The sequence below is a fragment of the Ambystoma mexicanum genome, chromosome 7p (assembly GCF_040938575.1).
Source record: "Ambystoma mexicanum isolate Mex_15411 chromosome 7p, UKY_AmexF1_1, whole genome shotgun sequence".
Taxonomy (NCBI): Eukaryota; Metazoa; Chordata; class Amphibia; order Caudata; family Ambystomatidae; genus Ambystoma; species Ambystoma mexicanum.
Window position 1 is genome coordinate 576,364,006 of NC_090939.1, and position 22,187 is coordinate 576,386,192.

Genomic DNA, 22,187 nt, shown 5'->3' on the forward strand with positions numbered 1-22,187 from the left:
ACATGTGCATGACAACAGAAGGTTCAGAGGGAGTATGGTTCCCAATGTGGGATGCTGGGTGAGGATTAAGTTGCCAGAAGCGCTGAGGGAGGATGGTGGTAAATGGTCGAAGCCCATTGAGGTGATTGAGGTTTTTAAGCATGCTGTAAGAACGAAAGATGAGAGAGTGTGGAATAATGGACGGGTGATGTTCATGGCTGGGTGTGGTAATGGTAGGAGTGATGAGAGGGTGTGTGTAACGCTCACCTGGTATCCACGGGGACATCACTCAGCCTGTTCTGACCTCTTACGACCTCAAACCCTTCCCTGGAGGCTATTCGACTGGAGACTGGGCCTGAAACACAGGATTGGTAGAGTTTAACTCCCTATTGTCTCTGTGTCCTTAAACCCCTTCTTCCCCAGGGTCCAACCCTTCCCTTTGATCCACAGCTCACCTTGTTTTCTTGGATAGTATGCTCTCCATCCTGCTTTCAGCGCAGGGGTGCGTTGATTGAGTCCGACAGGTAAGTATAATGAGTCTTTTGAACAGTTCTCTAACTTCGTTCCTTTCCTTCCTTAGATGATGGCCGGCATCCAGGGATGGCGGCGTGCTGCTGAGATGAGTAGCGCAGAAGGTGAGTGAGAGCGTGATGCGCGATGCACCCCTTTCGTATTTGCATTGAACTGAGTTCTTTTTCTGTGTCTTTTAGGTGCCGCTACGTTTTCAGCGTGGATGCCGGTTATGAAGAACAAATGCGGTGGGTAAGCACGGTATGCAGCGCGTCTAGATGTTTCCACGCTAACCTGGAGCGTCTTTTCCCTCTTGCAGATGGATGAGAAGTTCTGGAGACAGAGTTCCCCCAGAGCGGCTGGGATTCAGGTAAGCGTTTGAAGCTCATACAGTATTTCAAAATAAGCGAGTATTTGCAGAATGCTTACTAATGCCTTTTTTCTGTTCTTTTCCCTTTTCCTTAGGAAGCGGCGTTCCGGGATGGGAATGACACCGCCGAAGATGCCCGCAGAACATAAGGAGCAATGAATGATGGGCAGAAGCGCTGCAAGGTAAGGCTGTTCCTAATAGTGTTCTTGTTCTTGCAGGAGCTGAGCGCAAAAAGATGCAGGCCTAATGGAGACCGATCTGAACACAGTGAGTGTCACGCTGCAGGTGCAGAAAACGCAAAGCATGTTTCTCAGCCTGGGTGTGGCTTAAATAGTCTATGGGTATCCCAGGTGTCTCTGGGCTGAACCACACCCCCAAAGGACTAGACCGCGCATGCAGTTCTGGGAACCGAAATATGTGGGGGCATCCATCTTGTCCCCATCAATGCACTACAAGTCCAATCCCCAATGTTATCCTATGAGAGTGAGTGAGTCTGGTGCCACAAGCACCAAGTCTGACTCCAAGTGGGTCTTTGGAGGGATGGAGAGGCCCTTGAGGGCCATGTAGGTGATCGTGGCCTGGCTCCAGCCTGACATCTTGGAAGGCTGGGGACATGAGGGGCAGGAATCATGACAGCACTCCCCCCCAAGGTGGCTCTTCTCTCTGGTCCTGGTTTGGTTGGATGGTTTTGATGAACTCGTCTAAGCAAGCGAGGTGCATGGATGTACTCACAAGACTCCCATGTCCTGTCTTGTGGACCATACCCCTTCCACTCTACTAAGTAGTATAATTTGGATCTGACATACTTTGAATCTAGGATGTCCTTGACTTCGCATTCTGGCTCCCCGGTGACTACTACTGGCTGCGGTGGCGTTGCTACCCGGGTCCCAGGTTGAACAGGTATAAGGAGAGACACGTGGAACACAGGATGAATCTGCATGTTTGACAGCAAAGCTAGTCTGACCGCCACATGATTTATCACGGAGGTGACAGTGAATGGACCCAGGTATCTTGGACGGAAAGTTCAGGCTCCTTTAATGGACACGTGTTTAGACGCCAGCTAGACTTTGTCTCCCACTTGGTAGTTGGGGGCCTTTGCTCGGTGTTGATCAGCAAACTTCTTTTGCCGATTCTTAGCTTGAAGTAGGTGTTCAGCTGCCCTTTTAAAGGTTTGAGAAATGGTTATCTGCAAGGTTTTGACTGCTGACATTTCCAGGGTTGTAGGAACGTCCAACTCAGAAGTACGTGGGTGCCTGCCATACATGGTATAAAAGGGTGTCTGCCCAGTGCTGGTGTGTAGGGAATTATTATAAGCATATTCAGCTATCCATAATAGGTCGAACCAGCTTCCTTCAGCTTGGTGTAACATGTAACGCAGATACTGCTCGAGCGTCTGATTTGTCCTCTCAGTTTGACCATCCGTTTGGGGATGGTGACTGGTGGATAGCCGGATGTTGATCTGGGCCATAGAGCAGCATTTTCTCTAGAAGTTAGATATGAATTGAGTACCTCGGTCTGAGACCAAAACTGAAGGAAACCCATGGAGCCGTACGATGCCTTCAAGAAATACCTTTGCCAGAGTGGAAGCATTTGGGAGCCCCTTAAGAGGAATGAAATATGCCATTTTTGAAAATAGGTCCACGACCACAAGAATAGTGTTAAACCTTTGACTGGGTGGTAAGTCAGTAATAAAATTGAGGGACAACGTGTGCCAGGGTGCTGGTGGGATTTCCAATGGTTGTAATAGCCCAGCCGATTTCTGCTTGGATGACTTGTTTTGAGCACACACTCCACAAGATAGGATGAATTGGATAATGTCTTTATGCCACGTGGGCCACCAATAATTTCGTTTTACCTTGGCTAGGGTTTTAGCAATTCTGGGGTGGCCCTCGATCAAGGAATCATGATAACCGGACATGACTTGTTCTCGTAGTTCTTGGTTTGGTAAGAATAAACGATTCCTGAAGTAGGGCAACTGATCTTTTATCTTGTTATGTTCTCCTTGTGCACTCCACGCTTGTAATTGCTCCGGACTCATCAGGTTTTGGATTTCTTCAAGTAATTCTTTCTGAGTTATGGTTGCTGTGATTCCTAGGAGCTTGTCACTCGGGATGATTGCTATTGGGTCAGGGGTCTGATACCCTTGCTTTTCCACCCCCATACGGGAAAGGGCATCGGCCTTCCCGTTTTTCACCCCTGGTCGAAATGTAATCACGTAGTCATATTCAGCAAAAAAAGAGCCCAATGTAGTTGTGAGGATTGGGCCTTTGCCGTTTTTAGGTACTGGAGGTTCTGGTGGTCATTTATTACGGTGATTATGTGTCTGAAATCCAAGAGGTAGTGTCGCCATGCCTTAAAGTCTGACTTAATGGCCAGGAGTTCTTTGTCTGTGATAGCGTAATTGAGTTCAGGGGGTGTGAATTTACGCGACCAGAAGGCAACAGGGTGTAACTGGCCCGTTTCGGGGTCCTTTTGTGAGAGAACGGCTCCCATAGCCATGCTTGAGGCATCCGTTTCCACCAGGTCTGGGAGATCAGGGCGAGGGTGGCGTAAGATTGGGGCAGATGGGAATCTTGCTTTGAGTTCCTGGAAAGCCTCCTCGGCTTCTGTTGTCCACTGGAAATTTTTGTTGCTTTTCCTTAGTAATGACGTGATGGGATGCACGATTTGCGAAAATTCTGGGATGAACCGGCGGTAGTAGTTTGCAAAACCCAGCATTCTTTGAAGCCCCTTGAATGAATTTGGGGATGGCCAGTTCAGGATAGCATCTACCTTGTGTACATCCATTCGGATTCCATTCGGGCTGAGAATAAAGCCCAGGAATTCCACCTCGGAGATGTGAAATGAGCACTTTTCGAGCTTGGCGTAGAGCTGGTGTTGACGGAGTTTCTCCAATACGGATCGGACGTGTTTAACATGGTCCTGTTTTGATGTGGAATATACTAGGATATCGTCGATGTACACTAGAGCACAGACATCAATCAATTCCCGTAGGACATCGTTCATGAAGTATTGAAATGCAGCAGGTGTGTTGCAAAGGCCAAAGGGCATTACTTGATATTCGTACAAGCCGTATTTGGTGCGAAAAGCTGTTTTCCATTTGTCCCCCTGTTTTACGCGAACAAGGTGCTATGCCCCCCTCAGGTCAAGTTTTGTGTAGATTTGGGCATCTTTGACTTGATCAAGCAATTCAGGGATCAGTGGCTGGGGGTAGCAATTTTTTACGGTAATCTGGTTCAGTGCGCGATAGTCGATGCACGTTCTCAAGTCCCCCTCCTTTTTCGATACGAAGAATAGAGGACTGGCTGCTGGAGACTTCGAGGGACGGATGAACCCGTTGGCCAGGTATTGGTCAAGATAGCCCTTCAGGTGCTGGTTTTCTGGGTCTGTGAATGCGTAAATTCGCCCACAAGGGATTTGGGAGCCAGGTATCAGGTTGATTTAGCAATCGTATGGTCTATGCGTTGGCAGGGTATTAGCCTGTTCTTTCGGAAAGACATCTTGAAAGTCCTGGTATTCACTTGATAGGGTGCCGATTGCCACAGTCGCAAGCGTGGAGGTTCTGGTGTCTATTGATTGCTTCTCTTGGCGATAACATGTGTGGGCGCAAGTCTCGGGAAAGGCCAATTCTTTTGCTCGCCAATCGATTCGAGGATTGTGAGCTACCAACCATGGCATTCCCAAAATCAACCGGAACTGTGGTGCCTTTATGAGGTCGAAAACGATAGATTATTGGTGTCCATCCTGGCACAGAAGGGTTAAAGCTGCAGTGCTTTGGGATACTGGACCAGAAGCTATTTCCGTGCCGTCGACAGTGGTAACAGTGTCGGTGGTTGATTTAGGGCGTAACGGAAGCCCCATCTTTGCCGCAAGATCCTGGTCGATGTAATTCCCAACGGCTCCACTGTCTATGTACGGTCTTACTGCGTGCATCCGAGATGGTTGTTGGTGATTGATCAAGACCACAGATAGTGCAAAATGGGAGGTCTGTAGTTCACTTTCTTCGCTTGACAAGTGGACCCCTACACTTGCCGGGCTGGGGAGTTTTCCGATTCCTTGATGGTATCTTCCTTGTCCATGGCCCATATCGTCCTCCTCGGTGGCTTCACAGGGCACTCTTTAAGGAAATGACCTGACCTTCCACAGTACAGACAAAAGGGCTGCTGTCTCCTTTTATCCCTTTCCGCTTTAGTCAAGGGGGATCTGACCTCCCCGATTTGCATTGGTTCTCCTGAACCTTCCGTTGTTCGGGCAGTATTGTCCTTTGAACGCACATACATAGGGCTAGGGTCCGGTCTGGTTCGATCTGCTCTTCGGTCCTGCAACCTATGATTCAGTTGAACAACAAGGTCAATGAATTCTGAGCAGTCTTTCGGGGGGTTCACTACTTGTGCGAGAACATCTTTGAGCTCCCCCCGCAACCCCTGATGGAATAACATGGTTCTCTTCTCCACTGGCCATTCTGCTTCAACTACGAGTCTATTGAATGTGGCTATGTATGTTAATAGGTCTTGATTCCCTTGGCATAGGGACAGAAGTTCGTTGTCTAATGCCTGCCCATGAGTACGACGGGCGAACAGCTTTTCCATCTCCTGCTGAAAGCCCCTGAAGTCATGCAGCAAACGATCGTCTTGGGCCACAAAGGGTAGAGACCAGTCCGCGGCGCTACCACTCAGGTAGGATAGCACAAAAGCGACCCGTGATTGGTCATTCGGAAAGGCCCCTGGCCTACAAAGGAAGTGCAGACGGCACTGGTTCATGAACGTTGCAAACCTCTTGGGATCCCCAGTAAATCGTTCGGGCTGGGCCAAGGGAACTGCCCCAGGAAGGGTTATCTGAACGGAATTGGCTGATGGTGCTGGCATCGAGGGCACGCTTCCAGGCAATGGTGCATGCCCTGCTTGTGACTGGAGAAGTTGCCGGCTTAAATCATTAGTGCGTTCTTTGGCTACTATCAGCTCTCTCCTCAGGGTGTTGGTCTCCTTCCTGGCTGCATGTACTTCAGAACGTAGCTGCCCCAAAATGTGGGCTAACTGGTCGGTTTCTGACATTTCCATGATGCCGAGGTGGATTTTGATGTGAGGCTTTGCGTTCTGTAACGCTCACCTGGTATCCACGGGGACGTCACTCAGCCTGTTCTGACCTCTTACGACCTCAAACCCTTCCCTGGAGGCTATTCGACTGGAGACTGGGCCTGAAACACAGGATTGATAGAGTTTAACTCCCTATTGTCTCTGTGTCCTTGAACCCCTTCTTCCCCGGGGTCCAACCATTCCCTTTGATCCACAGCTCACCTTGTTTTCTTGGATAGTGTGCTCTCCGTCCTGCTTTCAGCGCAGGAGCGTGTTGATTGATGCAGGCTCGTTGCTGCCTAGTTACTTCACTGGCAAGAGTCCGACAGGTAAGTATAATGAGTCTTTTGAACAGTTCTCTAACTTCGTCCTTTCCTTCCTTAGATGATGGCCGGCATCCGGGGATGGCGGCGTGCTGCTGAGATGAGTAGCGCTGAAAGTGAGTGAGAGCGCGATGCGTGATGCACCCCTTTCGTATTTGCATTGAACTGAGTTCTTTTTCTGTGTCTTTTAGGTGCCGCTACATTTTCAGCGTGGATGCCGGTTATGAAGAACAAATGAGATGGGTAAGCGCGGTATGCGGCGCCTCTGGATGTTTCCACGCTAATCTGGAGCGTCTTTTCCCTCTTGCAGATGGATGAGAAGTTCCGGAGACAGAGTTCCCCCAGAGCGGCTGGGATTCAGGTAAGCGTTTGAAGCTCGTACAGTATTTAAAAATAAGAGAAGATTTGCAGAATGCTTAGTAATGCCTTTTTTCTGTTATTTTCCCTTTTCCTTAGGAAGCAGCGTGCCGGGATGGGAATGACACCGCCGAAGATGCCCGCAGAACAGAAGGAGCGATGAATGATGGGCAGAAGCGCTGCAAGGTAAGGCTGTTCCTAACGGTGTTCTTGTTCTTGCAGGAGCTGAGTGCAGAAGAAAGATGCAGGCCTACTGGAGACCGATCCGAACACAGTGAGTGTCACGCTGCAGGTGCAGAAAACGCAAAGCATGTTTCTCAGCCTGGGTGTGGCTTAAATACTCTCTTGGTATCGCAGGTGTCTCTGGGCTGAACCACACCCAAAAGAGTAGAGCGCACATGCAATTCTGGGAACCGAAATATGTGGGGGCATCCATCTTGTCCCCATCAATACAAGTCCAATCCCCAATGTTATCCTATGGGAGTGAGTCTGGTGCCACAAGCGCCAAGTCTGACTCCAAGTGGGTCTTTGGAGGGATGGAGAGGCCCTTGAGGGCCATGTAGGTGATCGTGGCCTGGCTGCAGCCTGACATCTTGGAGGGCTGGGGACATGAGGGGCAGGAATCGTGACAGTGTGCAAAGAAAAAGGAAAAAGTAATTTATCCTTTACCAGATTCTCCATGTACATCGGGCTCATTGTCTGGTGCACCAGGGGCATCAGGAGCAGTATTTGCCCCAACATCGAGGTTTGGAAGGAGTTATTGGAAACCGTGTCACTTGATGGACTTTACCGAGTGAGGGCGTCTTGTGGAATAAGAGGGATGTGTAGTATGATGTAGCCACGGTTCTGAAATTGAACCGGAGGCTGGAACGGAGGGAGCACGTGGAAGCGGGTCGTAGAAGTTAATTACACGGACACTACGGCCGCCTGGTGTGTGTGCTCCATTCATATCCCTATTGCATGTAATGAAATCTTAATAAATATACATGTAACATCTCCCCGCGTATCGCGTACACTTACTTCACAGATGTTCTTCCTTGTTCAGTTATTTTCTTGTTGCCACTGTGGTGGTTGTGTGGGGTTTCACTCTTGATCCTAAAAAATATATCATGTAGGATTTACTGATAGTTTTTCCTTGGTCACCAGTTTTATTTACTGATTACAAATTATTTTTGTGATCCTCCTCAGCTTGCTAAAACTAGACATCCACCCAAATTTCATTGATACTACATTGTATTTAAGGTTATCAGGTGATAACCTTAATATGAAGGAAATGTAGTCGAAGAGAAGAAGCCCTCTAATTTTTTTCCATTACTCACCATCACAGCTTGATGCAGCACACCATGATTTGTTAACAATGGAACATAGTTAGTAGAAAATATACAAAGAGCCTAATTCATGGAACGCAAAGCGACTTTGCACTGCCAGTAACCCCGTTTCATCGGGCCTAATTCACGGAGCGGTGTAAAGTGTATTTTTGGGGAGCAAAGTCACTTTGCACTGCAAATATACACTTTGCAGCGCTCTGTGAATTAGTCCTGGTGGAATGTGTATCACATTTTTTTTGTATTCCGGCCAGAGAATTTTCATACTGTAGATCAGATGTTTTGGCTACATGAATGGGGGCTACAACCACTTTTATCACCACTTCTAATCTGGTTGATTTAACACAGATACTAGGTTTTGGGTACATGAATGGGGGCTACGACCACTTTTATCACCACTTCTAATCTGGTTGAATTACCACAGATACGAGTATCAGTAAGAGAGTTTTTCAAATGTGCTGCAGTGAATACAGCGAATTCTTAATGAGGCCAGCTGCATCATACGTAACATATAAAATCTCCTCTTGAAGCCCAAAGAAATAGTTTTGTTTCATTAAGATTTTTCATCTTTGCTTCACGGGAAAGGTTTATTGGTTACTGATCAATGTGAGCAGTTAAACCTGAAGGTATGTTGACCTTCTTAAGAAAATGCGTGCATTAAATGCAACTTATTCAGAATGCCACCACTTGATGTGTTGATTTAATTGGGCAAAAACCAAGACGACATCCCATATGAGTCCTATTATTATCCTGTCTGCATTTAAGATGCTCACATTGGGCCGCTGCATTTAAGGGTTGGCCCTATCAAGAGTCTGGCGTGTTTACCCCCAGCTCAGAGCTGGGGAATAACATGACGGGAAAAAGCCTGTTTGCGGTGCAATTACTGCCGGCGGTATTACCGCGCAGTAATTGTGCCGAAAATTCCCCATTGGGTCCAATGGGGATTAACAGTTAGCACCCAACCCGTGACCCGGCGGTAATACCGCCAGACTGATGGGCGCTCACGCTAATAAAGTTGGGCGGTACCTGTTATGACTTCACTTGATCTAGGAAGGCGAGGTTTCCGTAGTGCACGCCCATAAAGAGAGAGAGAGACATGAAGGAGTGTGTGTGAAAAAGTAAAGGGATTTTTAATGTGCACTAAATGTCTCACGGTGCTTGACAGACGGAATACTTTGAAAGATCTTGAATGCTTTTCTATCTTCATTATAACACACCTGAAATTACATGTACTGTTTGGCTTCAAAGTAATATCTATAAATCTGTGTTTCAGTTCTTTAGATATGTCGTCTTCTCGTTGGTTAAAGACTCATGGACTTGTTGCTCGGCGGCTCACCCTTATGGATTCCCTGGCCCCTACGGCTGTGCCACATACTGCTAAATATGTGCCAATTTTAGACAAGCACATCCTTTCCAAAGTCTTTGATCGGGTGAGTCAAGCACAATCTTTAAGTAATGTGTAAAGCCCTTATTTGGGGCACAGAGAGTTTTTCAGTGTAAAGCAATGCCGGCTGAGACAAGTGGGGTGCAGGTAACAATTGATGTGCAAAGGATCACTTGGTATGTCTGTCCACATATGACATTGCCCCCAAGCAATCCCATTTCTGAATTCAACCTAGTGATATATATATTTTTCAGTTGTTTTATTCAGGTACATACATAACCAATAATGTTTTATCAAACGGCTGATTAGCACGAGAATATCATTTGTAGAATATATACTGCTTGTTCTTGCCTTAAAAACGTAATAGATGTGTACATTATAATGCTTGCATGGTGTCTGAAAGGATCTTGCACCGTTTGTAATTTATTCAGACTTCCAGCCCTCCATGACTGCTTTACATTGACTTCATCATCCCTATAAAAATGTCCAGGTGGCACTCACGACTTTGCTTATTTCTGCGCTCCACTTAATTTTTAGTACATTTTTCCACATCTTAATTCCATAGTGAATTTAAGATTTCACATTCGGTATATGTAGTTCCGCACCTCCTTCCTGATTTAGGAAGCAATGCCAGATACATGTAAGTGTATTTTACACCTGCAGCAATATCACAAGGCAGAAGGCTGAGATTAATGCTTGCTGTTCAAGAAGAACAATTAGAAGGACCTAGTAACACAGAGGATTACAACAAGGGCTCTTGCCAAAAAAGCTGCTCGCAAATGATACAGACCAAAAATCTAACAAAATGGTATTAGGTCATGGACCTTACTCCAAAATGATGGCATTGATACCAATTTTCATTTGCACATGTTTGAGATCACGAAACATATTCATGTTTTCTGTATGGGTGGAGGATAGCTGATAAACTTATTTCTCAGCCCAGTCTGACTTCAAAGGCAGTGTTCTCAATTATCATTCTTAAGGGCTGTTTCAGCACACATCAACAATATATAAACAGCACTAAAATATTTACCTAACAAAGTGTGGAAACATCTTGACCTCATGTAAAACACATCACATACCATGTATTCAGATCTACCTCCTGGTCTTATCATTGAAAATCCATATTAAATGTTCATCTTTGAAAATCTACAACAATACTTTCTAAAAAAAAGGGATGAAAGGCGTGAACTACCCCTGAATCCTCCACCCATTCCCCAAATTCACCTGTGGCGACCAGTATCCCTTCTTCCCGCCTTAATTTCCTCCACCCCCCTAGCCATCATTCCCCAATCCCTATATTCTATATATCGCTGTAAAACAATGTGAAGTTCTTGATATTTGATTACGGTTGATATGTTGAACTCCTTATTTTTTTGCACTCTGTATTTTGACTGATCACCTTTGTGAGCCTGTTTCCCATGGTTAGAGAGGCAATACAAAAGCAGCTGAATGATGTAGGATGACCCTTTTTCCGTTTTTTGTTAAGCCACAGGACCAAATACCAACACTGCCTGCCAACAAAGCTCTTGGATAAGGCTAATCCTAAAGCTCTCCTGGTGAGATGAGACTGCACCGAGGGTGTGGGAGATAGTTAAGTGCCAAAGAAGTTTAATAGATATGATATAATATGATGGGTTATCTATAACGCGCTTAATACCCAGAGGTTTCTAAGCACGGACCCGGGGTTCAAACCTGTGTTGCTCCGTGTCGTCTTGGTTCCAAGGCGAGCATGTTGCCCCTGAGCTATCCTCCCGAGAATGGCCATCTTCAACCATTGACCCCCTAAAGGAAAACTCAGCTAGAAAAATCCTGTGCCTGTCAATGTAATGGTTTCTTTTTGCATAGGTTTATCTCAGGTCGGCTATATTTAAAACTGATTCGGCTCTTCTAATTGTATCTCAAATAGAGAATGTGAACTACTTCTCTGTTTCGCTCATGCATTAGGCTTAATTTCTGACACAGTTTAATTCTTCTTGAAAATTTCAGCATGGGTTTTATTTTTAAATAACCGTGTTTCTTCAGTGGAACATATTTCGTTTGGCTTACTCAGTGGTTACAGCTTCATTTTTGAATCCGACACTTGTATTTGCTATGATCAATTGTGTCAGGTGCACTTGTAAAGAAAACAACAGTCCCACTGTCCCCATGCAGTAGGTCCTCTCTCTAATATGCAACAGCCTACATACTTACATAAGTGCAATAAAAAGCCTTTTTTGTTGTGAAGTTTTGTGAAAGTTTGATGTAGTCCTAGAATAGAGCCTGTGTTATACACCTTGACCAAACAATCTATTGGACCCATCAATATATCTTGCAAGATTATTCACCTCCATAGGGTGACCAGCCTCCTACTTGACAGACACATCCTTAGCCAAGTCGATCATCCACCACACATAGAGAGAAAAGAATGATTAAAGGAATGGTGCGGTCAGAAATATTATTGTCCCGACGGTTTGGGCATGTGTTTTTAAGCATAAGTTGATCGATCATTCAAACATTTCCTATGCACCTTAATGTAGTTTTCCTCTTTTGCACACAAGCAAAATCAAGCTATAGGGCGCGGCCATCTTGTGATAATCTTATCTGTTGCCGCATCGCCCAAGCAGGACTGCCTATGCAGCACTAAATCATATCCCCCCGCTCCTGAGCCTGACTTCACCAAATCAGTGATATTCTCTGCCTTTCTCCCTGACGTTACTGGGCAGCGTAGCCAAATGTGCCCAGTCGTCACCTACGTGACTTGACGCAGAACCCGGAAAACAACACACATCGTCTCACAACACAGCGCGTCACAATTCGGAATATGAAACTGTACTTTAAAAGGAAACAGCAAGACTGTACAATTTGTAAAGTACATTTATTTCACAGTAAACGCTTCGAGAACATTCGACGATTGCCATATTCAATGGAACTTTTTTTCTTTGCTCTCGATCTGCAAATTTTTATTGTGAGTCATGCTCTGTTCCTTTTGGGTACAAATGGTGTTCGTTTTGGGTAAAAGAAGCGCTTTGGTCGCACAGTGAATTGCAAGGCTTGTGCATCAACTTGGCACTAGACCACCGTAAAGGTTGTTATGTTGCTCCTAATTGCTGGTACAGTGTAAGGGCATATCGGCCCTTGGCGATCGTCCCTAAAAAGAGTCAAATAAATCCAGTGATTGACATGTAGCTGCAGCTGGCAGTTGAAGAAACCATTGGTTGGGATCTGGAATCGATGACAATCGCAGAATGGCAGGATGTACCTGTTTGCAAAACATAATAATAGAAATGTGTCTCAGTAGCCAATCTTTATTACAATTTATAATTTTACTTATTAATTCTGCATCGAGTTACAACTAACGATTAGCACAGACGTGAAACAATGTGAACATAGAGAACACAACATGGAAAGTACTCCACTATTTGCTTCTGAGGATTGTGCAATCGAGTATTTTCAGCTCTAAACGTGATGTGGAAGCTGAGGCAACAATTTGAGGTGCACAATTTAATGATTTATTAGCTTTGAAACTGGGGGAACTGAGTGGTGGTCTACATGTATCTCGATGCTGGACTGCCCATGTGCCCGGTAGAAAGAACAGCACACAAAGGTTGTACTTGCGTTTCATTGCAATATGCCACACCGAACGAACAAGTACATTGTAACCCAGCAATAACGGTCAGCTAATGATAATTGGACTAGTTCTGGTATAAAATTGTCTAAAGTGAAACTTACATTATATCCAGCATTTCCATTCTCTTGGCGTAATGCAGACGGTAACGCAGACGCCGTTCGGGTCAACGATTTTTCAAAAACGGAACTTACATGTACCTAAGTCCAGTTTTGGATTGGAGAACCTAATCATATCTTACGTTATTACACCCCTCCTTCAATTCAATTTCTTTCGGAATTGTCCCTTTCTCTCAAGGTCCAAAAGCAATAGAACCTTATACTGTGTGTGCGACGTGTGGGCTTCCTCAGCTCGCAAGCAAAAATTCAAAGCTGGTGACCTTCACTCAGAATGAACATACATTCTTAGTTTGCAACATCTCGTGTCAACGCATCCATGAGACCTGGAATTGTGAAGCACGGGCACAGGAGGAAAAATGTGGGGGCTGTCACTGCTCGCTGTTCGTGGCGCTGCTGAGGGGTAGGGGAAACTTGGCAATGACAGAATGCGCCCTACTCCAAAATTGTAGTCGAGGAAACACAAAAACTGAGTCAAAGTGTGTCTAGCAATAGCCCCACCTCTGCTTATGTCACGGCCTCCTACCCCATGGCATGTTTTTTTCACAGTCAGTACTTCTTGTGTGTATAGTATCTTATGTAGACTAGTTCTCATCCTTTTTGTGTGATGAGCAGTTATTCAGCGGCTTGGGTAACTGTATGGTAAGGCAACTGCCAAACCCCAAAGATTCTTACACACTGTTATCCATCTGGCCCTACCACGATCACTGAAGGTCCCACAGTAGCTCGACGAAACTGTGAAATGTGAAAGCACAGCGTTACATTGTATGGCCATCGTAAAAATTGTACTAGTTGAAAAAAAAAGGACAAAGAGGAAAGAGGATAGATTTGAAAAGAGTAATTGCATATTTTATTATAACACTTCATAAAAACATTGTTGGTAAAAATTAAAAACAGATGTAATCATTTGTACCGGGATTTGAACTGTTCAACAAGCTCTGCCTTAGGGGGACAGGGCACGTTGGCAATGTTTTGTGGCAATGTATGTGTGCTCTGAACAAAACCGTGCGCAATTCCATGAGTATGCATCTCCAAGACATTAATAATAAGATATTTCACAAAATCGAATTGCATTTCCTCATATACTGGCTTGAACACCCATTTTTTGCTTCTTTTCATAGAGGCCATAGTGTAGCGAAGCATCCCTAAGTTTCCTGCAGTCCTAGATTGTTCACGGCCTACATTCTCGTTATGCGTTAATACTGCTAGTAAAGTCCTATATTTCATCCCTTCGATGCCGAAATGCAATCTCTTTGGCCTGTACTTTAGGCACATATTGTGCAACACCTCCAAATCTCCTGTATGACAGAATTCTGTGAGTCCCTTCAGATCTCTTGATAGAGTTTTATCAAATACAATCATCTCAAGAGCTTTGTGTGGAGGTGAAGATGCAATCAACCACTTCTTCTTCTGTGCCTGCTCCGGGGAAAAAGGTCCATATTAACATTGGTGGATATGTTGGTTTTCTGTCCAAGAGTGAACGTTGGAACAGTCGTGCATTAGTGACCGCCATTTTTCCAGTAGAATTTCCACAGACCCATCGAATGTTTTGGAGCTCCACCAAAGATGGTTGCTGAAAGACTGGGACCACTGTGAAATACTTTCAGAACCTTTTTTTCCCCTGCAGCTGAGATTTTTTTATTGATTGATTTGGCAACATGCCATACATCAAATTGATGTCTAATATTTGGAAACTGCTCTCTCCTTGTCTTGGCTATTGAAATGTGTCTGTCCGTGGCTATGAGGTCGATTTGCATTCCCCTCGATTGTAGATCTTCCAGTGATTTTATAAAACCAAGTTTCTCCATGGCCACTGAGGATTTACATTCGGACACCTGCACGACCACCAAACTCACAATTTCTTTGCTTTCCATGTCCTGAAAGTGGTATGTGCAGTACTTAGCAGAACATCTGGGGCTGTCAAACTGTCCATCGCCGGCTAGCCTGAACCGTTTGTCGGAGAATGTACTTTGAATAGACAATTGTTCAATTTTCCAAGCTTCACGTATGGAAGGGAATAGATAATCACTTTCATATTTGTAGTACTGCGTTTTAGAAATGAAATGTAGTCCCACAAGTTGACAGAAACTGGACAACTTCCTGAAACAAGAGCCACTGAAAAGTAAAGCTGCTGCACACAGTAAATTTCCAGCTGGCAGTTTCCCCAGCATCGGTTGAGCGGACCATGAACATTTTTATATAACATTTCACAGGTGGCATGTATTTTGAGGTTACTGCCTTGTGTTAGACGAGTCACATTCACCAATTGCTTCCCACATACTTCCCCTCTCACTGAATGCACACAATTCAGCATGTTTATAATCTCCATCAAGCTACTGTCGAATACTATGTATTTGGCCTCCTTTATTAGACTGTCATCCTGCATGAATGTTGTTTCTGACTGAACTGTTGTGGACATATCAGCCAAACTGGACATACTATAGCTGAGATCTTTGTCTAGTTCGTCGGTCAATTGTGTTGATGCTTCAGTCTCTGTCATTTCAACATCTGTTACTTGAACATGAATCGGAGAAAACATCAATGTCGACTGGTTTTTGGTTGGCACTTTTTTGGTGGGTGTCGAATGTGTCAATTAGTCAGTGACTAATTGAAAAGTATCTTCAATACATTCAGTTTCATCTTCATTCGGTGGAGCAGTTGCATTGTAGCAATGGTCCATAAACACTTTGCTGGCTTCACCGGTCACATTAAATTCATTTTCTGGCCATTGGACAAAGGCATCTCGAGTCTGAACACGCTGCGCCTCAATTAATAGTTCCTCCATGGTGAAAACAGTTTGGCAAGCAGCATCTCTCATTTGTGTCGCTGTCTGTGTCTGCATAGTCCGTACACCATCGTGCAACTAGAAGACAGGTTGGAAAAAGGATGTTCAATGTAAATCCAACATACAGTATTGGACGATTTACATTAAAAAAAAGCATATTATGAAGGCCTCAGCAGAAAACACTTGCTAAAAATAGAAACTGTTTATATATTACCTTATCTTTCTTTCTTTTCGTTGAAACCTTCTTTACTCTAACGTCACCAACAGCAAGCTGTTGCACCGACTCGGATCCACATGCCTCCCATTCTATATCCGGATCTTGTATACATACCTAGAAAAGAGTATCAATTTAAAATAACTAATTTGTATTACAAATCAAATTAGTCCTTCGCACTCATGGCTTACACAGATAAACACGAACATCGTGCACGTCATTTTGTCAAATTATACATTTTGGATTTCACCTGATTGATGGCAAGCTTAATCAATCTAAGTTGACTGTACGAAGAACACTACTCGAAAAGTTGCACTCATGCAATTTGCAAAAACTGCTTGTTTCTAATATTGCCACAGTCTAATAGTATCACATCTAAGACCGACTTTCTTTCATTCGAGGGTACTGTCAGCACGCATACCTCTGGCTCTGGATCAACTACAAGTGATGATGTAATTGTAGTGGACGCTCCAGCCTCTCCCTGAAACACAGTACTTGCCTTAGTATGGATGAAAAAATTGGAAATTGAACACACACTTTGGGACAACGACTAAGGTACATATCAATATCAAACCAAGAATGAAACATTATGTAAAAGAACGGCACGATATGTAAACATGATCAGATTATCTCATTCAATGGAACTGTCAGTACCCATACATCTGGATCAACTACAAGGGATGTTGTAATTGTAGAGGACGCTCCAGCATCTCCTTGAAACACAGTACTTGCATTAGTATGGATGAAAATATTGGAAATTGAACACACACATTGGGACGACGACAAAGGTACATATCAATATCAAATCAAGAATGAAACATTGTGTAAAAGAACGGCACAATATGTAAATATGATCAGATTATCTCAATTGTTGCCATTGTGGGGTAAACAAACCAACATAATTTATAGCGATGGTACTGGTATCTGTGTGCAGGGGCTACAAGCAACGAAGGTAGCTGACCAGAGCACACAAACGAGTCACAGAATACTCAAAGAAATACAGTGAGAGGAATGGAATAGAAAATCTGATGTTGTGTGTTGTGAAATGGTCTGTTTATACTTATTGAGGAAAGAGGCGTCCTGCCATTTCCATTGCGACATGTCATTAGCTGAAGCGCAGAGACTGTTGACACGAGACGTGCTTTGGCATTGTGAAATGGGCGGTATGCGTCTAGTGATGTCAGGCGGGGGATATGATTTAGTGCCGCAAAGGCAGTCCTGCTTGGGCGATGCAATCATGGATAAGATTATCACAAGATGGCTGCACCCTCTAGCTTGATTTCGCTTGTGTAGAAAAGAGGAAAATTACGGTAAGGTGCATAGGAAATGTTTGTACGATCGATCAACGTATGGTTAAAAACACATGCCTGAACCCTCGGGACAATAATATTTCTGACCGCACCATTCCTTTAATGGTAAAACTAAGAGAAAGAGAATTAGCAGGATAGATGACTGGCTTTCTCTCTCGCTTTTGACATGTGGATGTCTCCTTCTCCTCATCATCTGACTTCATTAGGTCACATTAGTTCAGGCCATTTTCAAGTCTGAAAAGCAGCCAGCAACATGTTAGGTGCAGTAGTTTGATATTAAATTTGATAAATATGACCTGCAGCACACAGTTCATGACGTCTCCTTATTTAATTCTTCTGAGGCACTCAAGACCCCAGAGACCTACCTTCCTTGGGTAAATGCTGCAAAAGGGGTGCCATCATCAAAATTCTTCTGGATGTTGAGAATATGGATGCTAAATACAGGTTTCATTGCACACTCTCATACAACCATGCAAACCGTTTAAGCGCTTGTTGGCAAGAATCCAACCCATACAATGAATAATCCAAACTGACGGCCAGAACAGAACCAAGTTCACACTCCTACAAATCAGAATATAAAAATTGTCTTGTGCCAGTCTTCCACCTCCTTATTGGTAGTAGCTTACTCTCCAATGCTCTGTGAGTAACCTTTGACTAGAACAAGCATGGACATGTTTCCTGGTGGACATTTCTGTAATTTACTGATGCGTTAGGTGCAAGTCCCAGCTATGCTTTGTACAGCAGGCATGTGCATAAATAAGATCAGAACTTCTTTTATAAACTATTTCAGATTTTGTTTTGGCCTGTGTTACGCGGTCTGAATACACTGGCTTCCTCTTAGATGCTTTCTTTTATTCAAGAGGGAGGTAGTTGAGGTTCTTTTGAACTGGCAAAGTAGCTCATGTTGTTGCAAGCTGACAAGCTTTGACTATGGCTTGGACCAACATGAGTTTGTGCTTTATTTTGATAAGAGGCAGAATCCTGGCCAGTCTACATAGATTTTTTGTTCATGATTGGTGTTTTATCAAGTGCCATCATGTATGGCAGGACTCTTTGTAGCGGTGATGGAAGTGTTTCGTTATTTCCACAGTTTTGATTGGCATTATGGAACACTTTTCCGTTTGTATGTTACACCCAAATTATGGATCGCGGTGAAGTACCTTGTACAACTTTGAACAAAGCCCAGAATCATCAATCTTTTTTTACTGACAATGATCAAGTGACGGGACACATGGCAGTGTGGTTCAGAAAGGGCAGAGGGAATCCAGTCAGAGCAGATGGTTGGAATGCTGAGGTGGAGCCGCAGTGCAGTTGTACAAAAAGTCAGCGTGAAGAATTCTCGAAGGTAAGCCAAACAGTGGAGAGTCAGTTGATGTTGTACAAAGGGCATATGAGCAGCAGTGAGGGTGAGAAAAGCACCAAATTCAGGTGGCAGAAGAACAGGACACTGCTGAAAGTGTCTGAGAGAGAGAGGCAGAGAAGGAACCGTAGATGTTGGGACCGACCACATGGAACTGTCAGAATGTTTCCTAACCAGGAGGTGTGCGTTAGAGAATAAACAAGGACATGGAGAGGAAGTAGCAAGCAAACTAAGACTGGAGAGAAGTTCCTGGATGCCTGAGATTGTGGAATGGGGTGGAGGAGAGACTTCTTGGCCAAATGTTCATAGACCTTTTGAGAAATGGATTAAGAGGGTGCTCTATTCTTGTACCTAGAAGAAATATCCCTTGCACAGAAACTAATCAGGAACATTCATATAGCCAATTCGGAAAATGATTCATTGGAGAAATTATGGGAACTGCATGCAGGAACTTTAAGGGACAGTTACTAGGGCACATGAAAGAAGTGATTAAGTGTACTAACACTGCATTCAAGAACTCTGAGGGAATGTTCCTAGAGATGATGGGGAAAGTGATTAAGAGGAGGAATGTTGTATGCTGGCACTTGGGCAGAGATCCTTGAGTCATTGAGAAATTACTTTAAAGGAGAAATGCTGCAATCTGGAACTTACAGTAGCTTAGAGGGACATCTCTAGAGGTCTTTCAGAAAATGCCTGGAGGGAGAACTGTTGCCTGAGGGAATTGGGGAGAACAAACTTTATAACCCATTGAGAAAGAGATTGAAAGGTGCTCCCTAGCTCCTCCAGAACCTTCAAGGACCACGTTGATACCCTCGCTCAAGCCTTGGCCAATTTCTGCAATCACTCTTTTGCCACTGTAACTTTCTCCTCTCTCCTCAAGCACTCCCTTGTGCACCCCCTCCTTAAAAAGCCTTCTTCCGATCCTACCTGTCTGGCAAACTATCAACGGATCTCTATCACTCCTTTCCTGGGCAAACTCCTGGAAAAGCTGACTATATCCCAGCTTAATCTCCACACTGAATCTATTGGTTGTCTCCATCACCATTAGCCTGGCTTCAGAGCAGCCAGAGGCACGGAAACTGCTCTCCTGAACACCTGTGAAGATCTGCTTACTAATCTCGATTCAAGCCTACCTTCTGTCATCATCCTCCTTGACCTTTTTCTGCTTTTGAAACAGTCAATTACACCATCTTGATCTATCGACTCCTAGAGTGGTTGACCTATTTCCTCCTGGACCTACCTTCCCAGGTCCAACTTGGGTCCTTTCACTCCACCACCTCTCTCTCCACATGTGGTGTTCCTCCCCAGGGCTCTAACCTCTCACCCTGGCTCTTCTATATCTACTTGGCCCCTTTGGCCCAGCTTATCTCTACCTTCTCCCCTAACTTTCAGTGTTATGCGGATGAAACTCAGCTCTTTCAGGTTCCCCTTAGCCTCCTCTCTTCTCTTGCTCATTCCTGACTGTCTATCCGTGATTCAGGATTGGTGCATCTCCAACGATCTCTGCCTTAATGCCAGTAAGACTGAGATCCTTCTCATTGGGACCCCTGCTCCCGCTTTCCCTCTCTCACTTGGGCCCGCTTCCTTCGCCTTCCTGTGAGGCAAAAAACCTTGGTGTTTTCTTCGACTCCACTCTCTCCTTCTCTCCTCACATCTCAGACCTTGCCAAGAAGGCCCACTCTCAGCTGCCCCTCCTCAGAGGTATTCTTCCTTTTCTCACTTTCCCCCAGAATCTCACTGACTCCAGAGCCCTGGTTCTCTCAAGGCTGGACTACTTCAACAACCTCATTTCTCAACTTGCCTTCCTCTACTCTCCGCCCTCTGCAACTAATCCAGAACAGGACTGCAAGACTTGTCCTTGGCCTCAAGCCCAGGGACTGTATGTCTCCATCCCTTAATTCTCTCCACTGACTCCCGGTGGCTACAAGGATCAAGTTCAAGACCCTTTGCATCATCCACAAGGCTTTCTGGTGCCAGTGCCCTCACTACATCTAACTCTCTCATCCAAAACACCTTCCAGACCAACTCTAACTCTCTGAGGGTCAGATGCTTCTTCAGACAGAGAGTGGGGGGTAGCTCTCTCCTCTGCAGGTGCCTGCTTCTGGAATGGCCTCTGTGCCTCTTTCAAACATGAGCCAACCCACCAGAAGTTCCGGAAGCAGCTTAAGTCCTTCCTTTTCACCTCTGCTTTCTCTTTCTCTGGTGGCTTGGCTACCCAAAGAGTTGCACTGGGTTTGAGGCTCCTCCTCCTCCAGGACCAGTCACCCCTGCACTGCATCTGGGCCTACTGCACACTTAGGGGCTGTAACTGTAACCCTACAGTCCCCTGCCTCCATGCACTTACCCCGAGCCGCGCTGCCCTGGCTGCACTTAACCTTTCCATCTCCATGGCACGTCCCCTTCTGCCTCACGCCTGGCACTTTGCGTTATCACACTTACACAATCTGAATAACACAGGCCTAGTAAGATTGTTGTTTTGTCCTCTCTCTGTCTTCCCTCCTTTGTCTTGTCGCTCTTATGTACAGGTGCGTTATAAATGACTCATATCATATCATAATGGGTGCACGCTGGAAATAGAAGTCAAATGTCCTAAGTACAAGTGTTAAAGAGACTGAAGAGAGAAACATTGAACCCTAGAACTTTAAGTCAACTTTCTTATGTGATTTTGATAAAGAGGATTGAATGGAGAACAAGAGAGAACTCTAGCTAACAAGCAGACCAAGATTAGAGTTATGGACCACCTGGCAGTATGTTAGAGTCTGTTACAGTACAGTTTTAAATGTTCTTGTCCAGGTGTCTTCCTTTAAGAACTATCCATAGCACATTGGAGTAGATAAAGTCTTTGCAGAAGCAGCTTGTGGTCAGTAGAAATCATGCAACTTCAGATATTCACCTAGCGGTACAGATTGCTCCTAATTGCATTCACCCTTATGATGTACATCAGTAGGTGAAATGGGTATTCAAAAGTGCTGCCATTGTAGTAGTCAGTGATATTGTAGATGTTGACATTTCAGAATGAGTCTCTCCCTATGCTTGTCACCTGCCCCCGAGGAAGATTCAAAGTGTCCCCTAAATATTCCAGGAAGTGGAAAAGCAAGAACTTTTTTGGGAGGTCTTTGTCGTATGGTTGTTGCTTTAATGGCAACAGGATGAGCAAAGGATATTTGTCTGGATAGTGGTGGATGACGAATGTGTATGAATACACTGCAGTTGTGGGCGGCTTCCACTTCCCGACTTTTCTTCCTGCAGGCACTCTTGGGACCCACACCCCTCTGCAACATGGGTATCTCTGGTCCGGCCTCCAGCACGGGGAGTCTCTTTCACTCCTCTGACCCACGACTTGCTTCTGCACACGGGCCTCGGGTTGCAGCTTGACTTCAGCTCTGCAGTTACAGCTACCAGACTCATCTGGAAAGACTTCTAACTTCAGCACGTCTTTCTTAGTGCAGCCAGGGCCAGACAGGGTTTGTGAACA

General features: G+C 44.8%; 1 protein-coding gene across 1 annotated transcript in view; it reads left to right on the plus strand.

Annotated features, from left to right (window-relative positions):
* Window positions 1–22,187, plus strand: part of VWA3B (von Willebrand factor A domain containing 3B) — a 2,300,294-nt gene that overhangs the window by 1,235,354 nt on the left and 1,042,753 nt on the right. The window contains exon 16 of the mRNA XM_069636259.1: window positions 9,210–9,366. Within this exon, the coding sequence (XP_069492360.1) occupies window positions 9,210–9,366 (157 nt within the window). The remainder of the gene's footprint in view (window positions 1–9,209; window positions 9,367–22,187) is intronic.